General features: G+C 33.1%; 1 protein-coding gene across 1 annotated transcript; it reads right to left on the bottom strand.

Moving 5' to 3' along the window:
* Positions 1 to 6,320: 6,320 nt before the first annotated feature.
* LOC145595100 (uncharacterized) lies at positions 6,321 to 9,935 on the bottom strand. Its single transcript, XM_081651460.1, has 4 exons — positions 9,199 to 9,935; positions 9,053 to 9,106; positions 8,366 to 8,827; positions 6,321 to 7,351 (listed from the first exon to the last, which is right to left on the bottom strand). The coding sequence occupies exons 1-4, from the start codon at positions 9,202 to 9,204 to the stop codon at positions 6,335 to 6,337; spliced, it is 1,539 nt and encodes a 512-aa protein (XP_081507586.1). The 5' UTR covers positions 9,205 to 9,935; the 3' UTR covers positions 6,321 to 6,334.

Genomic DNA, 9,935 nt, shown 5'->3' with positions numbered 1-9,935 from the left:
AGATGAAACAACGATAGATGAATGTTTGCGATGAGATTTCAGCAGACGTAAGCGCAGCTACAGCCGCGACCTTGAGCAACCAAACCAGCTTCTTCGCATCGATTACGTAAGCCTAAATGTGAGTGTACTTTTCTATAGCAGTCAACAACTTCTTGTTCATTTGATTTCTCTAGGCAAAAATTGGTTTTGCTAGGAAAATTAAAATCTTTCTTTGCACATTCAATATAAGCAGCAGAGTTGAATGTAGGGACTCGATCTTTGCAAACTCCACCTAGCGTGCGTTCAGCCTTGCATTCTTCGTCACATTTGTTGTTGTCGTTGCATTCTCCTTCAAAATTCTCGCTTGTCTTGGAGCACACCGTTGCTGTTGAAATTACAAATGTAGAGATAAGAGAGGGGAAACAAGTACTTCCATCGAAAATGCATGTTTTTTGAATTGAGATTCCCAACAAAAAGAATACTTAAACTTATTGGAATAGAATTCCGAATTAGGTACTCGGTTTCATGTGAATTGCGAAATACTCCTTTTGTTGCAACACTTCTCCCTCGAACTACAAATCCATGTTTCTTTTTGAGCTCGACCATTAATTTAATTTAATAAATGAAGAATCAAAAAAATAAATCAAAATTTAATAATAGGTTGGAAAATCAACGTTCTTTGCCGGGATGAATAAAAAAAGAACTACCCTCTTTCTATATTATATAGAAATCGTGACCTTTGTGTCACGCTGGCTCTTGATACCATGTTAGAGGACATGAAGGGCCCTTTGGGCTTGAAATGTGGATGCAATATAGGCCCACCGATACCTGGTGCAAATTAATTCCACTTCGAAGGAGGGGCGGATGAGATTCGAACCCGTGACCTTTGTGTCACGATGGCTCTGATAACATGTTAAAGGACCAATTCAACCAAAAGCTTAAGATTATGGTTGAGGCCCAGGAATATCTTATATACTCTATCACGCCCCCTCACACAAGAGCCCGTTGGGCTAGAAGTGTGGATGCAGCATGGGCCCTCCTCATACCCTGTGCGTAATATTCCACTTGAAAGTGGGGGGGTGGATGAGATTCGAACCCGTGACCTTTGTGTCACGCTGGCTCTTGATACCATGTTAGAGGACCACCTCAACCATCAGCTTAAGCTTTTGGTTGAATTGGTCCTTTAACAAATTCAATTCATAAAATCACTGTAACTAGCTCTAAATAGACTAAAACTCCTATAAACAAGTACGGTGGTTTCAGTGGTAATTGGTAATGGTGGGGAAAGTGAGGGGAGAGGGTTTTGATGGTGGGTGAGGACAGGCTGGTTGACGGTAGTTGTTATGGTGAGACAGTGGTGGCGGTGATGTCGGCACTGGCGGATCCAGAAAAAGCGGGGTCAAAATATATTTGATAAATTTTAATGGGGTCATTTAATGAAAAATATAAGCAATTTTTATAGGAAAAAAAATTAATTTGATAAGAATTTTTTTTTTTTAAAAAAAAATTCAAGTGGGGTGAAGGGACCCTACAAAAATCCCTTGCATCCGCCACTAGGTGATGGCTCGAGCTCGAGAAGGGGTGGGGATGGTGGCTGGTTTAGGGAGGTTTAAGAGTTATTTATTTATTTATTTTTAGATCAATCAGGTGATGATAAATTTCCAGGTAACATATTATAACAGGTCAGAGACTGATTGGTGTCAAAGAAAGCAAATGACCCTAAAATTCGGATTATTTAAAATAATATGAAATTGAGATTATTTGTGAATAGATGAAAGTTAGATTTTGTGTTAGTTTTAAGTTTTAACTAATAATGTTCCAAGATTCTTTCATAATGTAGTATTGTAGTGGTACTGAATCAAAAAATAGAATTAAAACAGTTGTTTACAGTTTGCACACAAAATATATGAAAGTTAACCCTCAAATGATACTGTTCACATAATTACTACAGTTTGTTAGTAGGAAAATTAAAATAAAAAAGTTTTTGAAAAAAACGGAGGATGTATGTTTACCTTGAAATTGTGATTGTGAAGTCACAATCACCAAAAGAAGTCCGAGAGAAATTGCAAACAAAAGGGTGCTAGGGACAAATTTAGCCATTGCTCTCTCGAAAATCTAATTGTTTATTTTTGTTGTATGTTAAATGATTTGTTTGTGATTTTGCTTAACTTCATTTTTCTTTATTTATACACAATTTATGCCGCCTTGCCGGCCTTAATTACAAACATGAGATTAGAGGCCAGCACAGACTCATCATGATTAATTGACAGGACTTATTATACGGAGTATGATTTCGTATAATAAATCATAAGGAATTTTTTTTATACTCCGTACTTCCGTAGGACTTTATTTTATAAAGGCAAAAGCTAATGAGTGCTCTCGGGATTTTAGATAAAAAAATTAACAGCTTATTATTAAAGTAAATAAATATAAATTACACTGATTGATGTGTGATTTTAACTTGAACTTAAAACACCCGGTAACAAGGTCCATAGAAAAATCATAAGGAATTATTTTCAAAATAAAAATTTACATGGAGCTAATTGGAGTATCATATAATTAACTCAATTAGTGAATCTTTAACGACAATCTTCAACTAATTGAGTCGATATTAATAAGCTGATATTTATAATCATCATGTGAGGAGTGAATTTTCATAAAATTTGATAACAGAAAGCACTGTATCCATTTTCTTTTGATGTAATCATGTTTTTTCACACTTCTCAATACTTTTTTACTATTTTTTTTTATATCTTATACGTACATCTCAAATTTTGTACTACAAAAAAAAAAAAAAAAAAAAAAAAAAAAAAAAACTACTTTTTAATTGAGTGCTATATAAATATAACAAGACGATTTTTACGAATGTATCTCGGCGCATAGCGGCTATGCATTTACAAAGGCATATAGAAGGGCAAAAATGTAAATTTGGCAAGCTTCTGGAAAAAAATTGACTCTACACTGGACATTATAATGTACCATTATGCATGTATTGTAATACCCCTCATGATTGCTTTAAAAGATTTTGATATACTACTCATATCAACAAGATGCATCTTTTTTTTAGGGAGTTCATAAGCTAAGAATACTCCATAGTTAAGCGTGCTTGGTTGGGAGTAGTCTTGGGATGGGTGACCTTCTGGGAAGTTTTCCTTGGATGCGCATGAGTGAGGGCAAAATGCGCCGAAAGGACTCGTGTTGGTTTGTGGGGACAGTTGTTGGCCTTCGATGCGCATTTCGTGACAATAGGCCCCTCCCTAATTTGTTTGGGGTCGGGGTGTTACATGTATTATGTACCATCAAAGTATAAATTGTTTTGATAGTATTTTTTGTGTACTATTATACATGCAGTGGTACTTTTTACCATCTTATAGGTTGAATATTTTCCCTTAAAATACTTACCATGTGTCACCTATTCTACACGATTACACGTAGTGGTTCATTAAACCATCCTATAGGTTTGGCTAATAAATAGTAGCTATGCGCTAAGGGTTAATCGATTTTTACAAACCCTAATTACTATTTTCACCTTACCTCCTACTCCCTATGTTTTGGTTAGGTACATCGGTTTGCGTGACACCAAAGGTAAAGCCGGGAATTTAAAAGTAAGGGCTTATTTGGTTCACCTGATTTTTATTTATCTAATCTGGTCTGATCTGATCTGATCTAATGTGATCTGGAAGCATGTTAGATTTGACCAAATTTTGACATTAAATATACGATAATCTATAAGGAAAAATTACATCAAGTGGGGTCTTGTTAGATTCACACTTATGTGTATTTTATTAATATGTAATTTTCAAAAAAAAAAAAAAAATCATTATGAAATCAAAGATATTTAGCAATAAAAAACTGCATATAAAACGATGATCTGATCTGAACTTTTTTTTCTGATCTGATCTTATTTGAACATATTTTTTTTGAAATAAGTAAAAATAAGGTGAACAAAACAAGGCTTAAGAGAGCTGACTCTTACATATTAATAAAAAAACACATTAAAAAAACTACTTTGTATCAATTTTTATTTTAACAAAAAAAAAAAAAAAATTCAATTTAAAATTTTAGATATTATTATCAACACTAATATGCTCATTAATTTAAACAATTCCCTCAAAAAAAAAAAAATTTAAACAATTAATGCACAACTTTATTATTTATTTATTTATTTATCTATTTATTTCTTTAACCACTACTCCATATTGCAATTATTAGAAAATTTTAAATACATGGCGTCCGGCTAAGATTTGAAACTCATAGAGAGTGAGGGATAGCTCAAGTGGTTAGAGCTTCCCTCCCGATTCCAGGAGATCATGGGATCGATTCTCATCCCCGCCCTTGTGGCTCTCTAAACACCAAAAAAAAAAAGGATTTGAAACTCATACTGTCATTAGTGTCATACATATGCTCATTAATTTAAGAAATAACTGTAGTGTGACTTGGGCATTGTCCCAAGATTTTACTTTGCTTAGCTTAGAGTAATCTCCGTTTTTCGTAAAGGGTTTGGTTTCTTTATATTGAGAATAAATTAAAATATATAGAAGACAACAATAAATTTGTAAAATATATTTGAAATATAATGTTACATAGCTAAGAAAAATTAAAAAGTTTTATGATTTTTATTTGTTTTTAGTTTATCGGAAGGTTTTGTTGTACATGTAAATATAATTAATTAATTAAGTGGATAGCATTTTTTTAGAAAATGTGGATAGCATAGTTTAATTGCTAGCCATGATGGCACGAAGTGCAATTTTCATCTATTGACAATGTTAGGAGTTAAAAGCTTTTCTTTTTTTTTTTAAATTAACATCGACATAGATTATTAGATGGTGGTGACACAATTATAATGCAAGAAGCATACACGACACAAAGCCTTCTTAGAAATGTTTTTAATACGTATATAAAAGAATAATTATATATAAATTACTTTATTTTATGAGATTTTGCTATACGCGTTATACCCTTCAATAAGACTGAAAACATCAAAATATCAAATGAAGGTCATCTTCTAATAAAACGTTACGAGTAATACAAAAACGTGCAGGCGACCTGTATCCTAAACCTGTCCGTAGATTAATGCTACCTGGCTGCCAGCAATTCATTCGTTCAGTCGTTCCTGTAAATTAGGAACCCACGAGAGAATATATATATATATATATATATATATATTGTTGTTGGAAATTCTACACAATAATTATAGGAATTCGAATTCACAAAATGGGTTTATACGTTATTTATTTTTTTGCAAAATTTGAGCTCAATTTGGATACTTTAGAGCTAAAATAACGCCTAAAACATTCTAAGGAACATTTTTTTTAGCACGAAAATCGAGAAAAAAATAAAATAGGTGTAAAGTGGCTCCACTAACAACAACATGTAACGAAGGGTTAAAGGCAAGGTTACAACGTAGTCAATAAATGGACCTTGAGGTTACAACGTGGAACTTATAAAAGGAGGGATACAACGTAGAAAAGTGAACACCTGAGGGTTATTGTGTAGAATTTCCCTTTTTTTTATACAGTAAGATACGGAGTGTCCTTTCTATCACAGAAGGGATAGGGTTAGGATCTACCCCGGGATGTTATTGTCTTTGTGGGTTATTAACACATTTTTTAATCTAATATTTTAGGGTTCTTTATCTATTCTTAAATGGAAAATTTATCTAGAATTACCCTATAGATAGGGTCATTTGTGAACAACAACCCGTTTTTTTTTAAAATTTTATTTATTTATTTGTTTAGAACCACCCGCAAGTTATGAAACATTTGGGTATCACTACTCGGTAACGTTTTCAGTCCAATCAAATACTTTATAATGCCAAAGGGCTAAACCTTCCATAACCACATGGTTTTGTGATGAAACTTCCTTTAAACTTGTGAAATGGATTATCTCTCTTGATTTGCAGGTGCAGCTCAGACCCATATTTAACATTATGACAATCACTCTTTATAGGCCCAGTCATCATTGTCTTGATAGACGTTTTCTCTTTGACGGCCCAATCCTTTTTGTCAACCGAGCATATTCACCTTTGATGGCTATTTTAATAAGAGCTCAAATTGGAAAGCCAATTTTGCACCAAAACAAACCAAAATGTAAAAGTGAAAATAAATGATAATACATGTAAATTGTAAATATCTATGCCATAAATTTGATCTTATAGAAAGTTAGACCTAAAAGAATTATAAAATGATGTCCACAAAATCTTGTCTAGTTGATTTATAAAATACCAAATACCAACGGTCAAGGGATTACTCTTATTGCCATATGATTTTAGGAGGGAAACTTCTTTAATATTGTGAAGTAAACCTCTTCTGTATCGTTAACAGATGCAACCCAAGCCCGTGTTTAAATAACATATTTAAATATCACATATAAGCATTGAAAACAGAAGAGGATCACAACTCCCAATTATTTTAGCACCATCAACTATAGATTGTTGCAAAGTATCAATAACTCTTTGTGATATAACTTCACCAAGAGTTATAATGGGAAATCCAGGTGGGTATGGACATATTAACTCACCACATATTTTTCCAATTGCATCTTTTATATCAACCTTTTTTTTCTTTGCAAAGAAGGCCTCTCTTGGTGTAAGTTTCATCTTGATATCACTCCAAGGCTCAAGATCAACACCCACTCTTCCGTTCTTTGTATTATGTTGGATGAACGACGACGATGATGACGACAAGTGCTTAAACGCCAAGATAAGCCTATTAACATGTTCTTTACATGTTCCAGGAGAAAATGGAAGCGTGACAAAACGCGATCCAGAGAGCTCAGACACTACCCTTTGATCCATATATATGAAGTCATCAGCTTCATATCCTGAGACACCGAGATCATAAACTCCAACTGTGACTCGTAAAGGGTCCATGATGTAAGGATGATCCAAGACGGCGATACCAGGGATTTGTTTGAGTGTTTTTCTAGCCTCAATTGCTAGATTTATAGCATTGTCAAAAACACTTGAAGGGTTTTCCTTCAATTGAGTTGTAGTAGCATCTAATGAAGCTAAAAGTAGTGAACTTGGACTAGTTGTTTGAAGGGTTTGAAGGCATTTACTGATTTTATCCTCGTCGATAATGCTATTTCTAGATGAATGTAGCATAGAGGATTGACAAAGAGATAGAAGTACTTTATGTGTGGATTGAACCACCAAATCGGCCCCCTGCTGGAGGGCCGGTAAAGGAAGGGATGGATGAAATCCGAAGTGAGCACCGTGAGCCTCGTCTACAATAAGAGGGATGTTGTGTACGTGACATAGTGTAGAGATCTCTTTTATGTTGCTGCATATACCTTGGTAAGTAGGGGAAGTAATGAAAACTGCACCTGGTTTGATTCCTTCTACTTCTAATTCTTCAATTGCCTTTTTTACCTGAGATTGAATTAAATTATATTAGCATACAGTTACTAACCATGAAAAAATGTTAAGCATAATTCATTATAGCATATTGTGAATTTGTGATACATCAAATATTTCCTCCTACCAAAAAAAAAAAAAAAAAAAGAGCTTAAATAATGGAAAATTTGTCAGAAAACTTATATGTTCTCTCTCTCTCTCTTTTTTTTTTTTTGTTTTTTTTTTTTTTTTTGAAGAATGACCTTATATGTTCAAAGTGGTAAAAAAGTTCCTCATAAGTTACTTGTATTGTGAAGAGGACTTTGATGTTGAAATTTGGTCGTTGACTTCATTTCTTTGGCGTTAACCGTTATGTGTGTGGCACGTGATATTATTCAATACTTAAAAATTGAATTGAGATTTTACAGGTGGTATAAAAATTCATAATCTACAACTAATACTAAAACAGAAGCCACTGACCTTATCATTGTTCAAACTACTGATAGCTTTTCATTAATTCTTTATCTTCCATTTAAATAAATTTATACTCTATTTTACTTTGTATTATTATTCAAAATACTTATGATTCTACACTTTCCCACACACATTTATTGTAAAATTTCTACAAGTAATTTCCAAACACTCTCAAGTGATTTTGCTTATTTAATTAATACTTCATCTATATATTCCGACAATTCCGTATAATAAATATAAAGTTGTAAATTAAATTCAATTTATGAACAGAGTTAGGGCATGTTCTCTCCAGTTTAATTTCAGGTGACCTCCAATTAGTTCAGTTTAGTTCCTAATTTTCTTCTCTCCTAACATATTCAGTTCAACTCGATCAGTTCTAGAAATCAGAACAAGCCCTTAGTTTAAACTTTTTTTTTTTAATCTTAAAGTAATTATACTTGAGCAAAAGATCTACTGTAAAAAAACACAAGTGAGAAAGGGTCATACAATGATTTTGCTTAAAGAGTAACAAAATGAGAAGACATCAAAACTACATAAAAACTCAATGAATGACCACTAAAAAGATGTGAAACTTACCTGAAATGGAGAGACAATTGTAGGTATATCCCAATCAAAATCATATTCAGGAAATATATACTTAGGAACTAATCCAGATAAAACCATTGCAGATGTAGCCGATTTATGAGAATTGCGAGGAATAATTAAAGTGTCTCCAGGATTACAAGCACCCATAATAGCAGCATGAACTCCACAAGTTGTTCCTCCTACAAGAAACCATGTTTTCGAGGCCCCGAAAACCTCGGCTGCTAGCTTTTGTGCTTCCAAAAACGGGCCTTCCGGATTACTAAGGTTGTCTAACTCGACTAAGTCATGTAGGAAGGGTGTTTCACCAAGGAGTTGAGTTATTGATGAAGGTGTTGCTTGACCTCTGTTATGTCCTGGGAATATAAACGTTGCAACGTCTTGTTCTACTGCGTTTTTTAAACCATTTACTATGGTAGGGTGTTTTTGCCATTTAGCAGCCTCAATACGATAGTACTGTTGATCAAATGTTTATAGCAATTAGATTTCAGCAAAGCAGAGCAGATTAGATTTCAGCAAAGCAGTACAATAGTAATGTTGAACAAGCGTATTATGTAAAAATATAAAACCGTATTGTTGATCAAAGTTATGTGTTAACAAGCGTATTATGTAAAAATATAAAACAGCTGGATACAAAAATTATGTAAATATTTTTAATAGATAGAACTAAGTTGTTCTTACCCCTCCTTTTAGGAAACCGTTTTGTTGATTCTTTGTCTCGTGATTGTTATGTTCCTGCAAGAAAATAGAGATATTTGGCTCAAATGTGATTACAAAGTAAAGTATGTTCAATTTTTCATCTAAGCCAATCGATTTCGATTTCTTACCTCCATACAAGTCAATATTATTTTGAAGCAATATGCGGAAAAATGAACAAAATTAAAATAAAACGTGCAACATATAAAAAGGGATGGAAATACTTTGGAGGAATAATTCAATACACGAACTATAAGTACAACTTTGCTACTTATAAATATACAATGAAAAAAATAATAATGTAATTACTTGTATTTAAAGCATTAAAATTTAAAAGGACAATAATTGAGTATCTACCCAGTATTAAAGTTTTTTTTTTGGCAGTTGAGTATCTGTTATAGTTGAGAGTGGGTTAAGGAGCTTCAAATCTTTCAGCTGAAATCTCCAACTACTTGTGACATGGCGGGTCCCAAATTTAATTATGCACATTATTACTCTTGTTGATTATTGAATTCCTTTCTTCAGGAAAAAAAGAAAAAAAAAAAAGAAAAAAAAGAAAAAAGAAAGAATTATTGGACTTTGCCGCCAAAAAAAAAAAAAAAAACTCCGTATAAATTGGCTAGTTAGACTCTTTGGGCCTGTTTATATTTACTTAATTTCAGTTCAGTTCAGTTTAGTTCAACTCCAATCAGTTCAGTTCAGTTCAGTTCAGTTCAACTCCAATCAGTTCAGTTCAGTTCTGCTCTTAATTTCCCTCTCACATAAAATATTCATTTCAGCTCAATTCAGTTCAGTTCAGCTCCAATCAGTTCAATTCAGTTCAGCTCCAATTAGTTCAGTCCAGGTTTAGCTCAATTCAGTAAATGTG

The sequence above is a fragment of the Chenopodium album genome, chromosome 19, assembly GCF_948465745.1.
Source record: "Chenopodium album chromosome 19, dcCheAlbu1.1, whole genome shotgun sequence".
NCBI lineage: Eukaryota > Viridiplantae > Streptophyta > Magnoliopsida > Caryophyllales > Amaranthaceae > Chenopodium > Chenopodium album.
The sequence above is the reverse complement of the archived record's forward strand: the minus strand, read 5'-3'. Positions and strand labels throughout refer to the sequence as shown.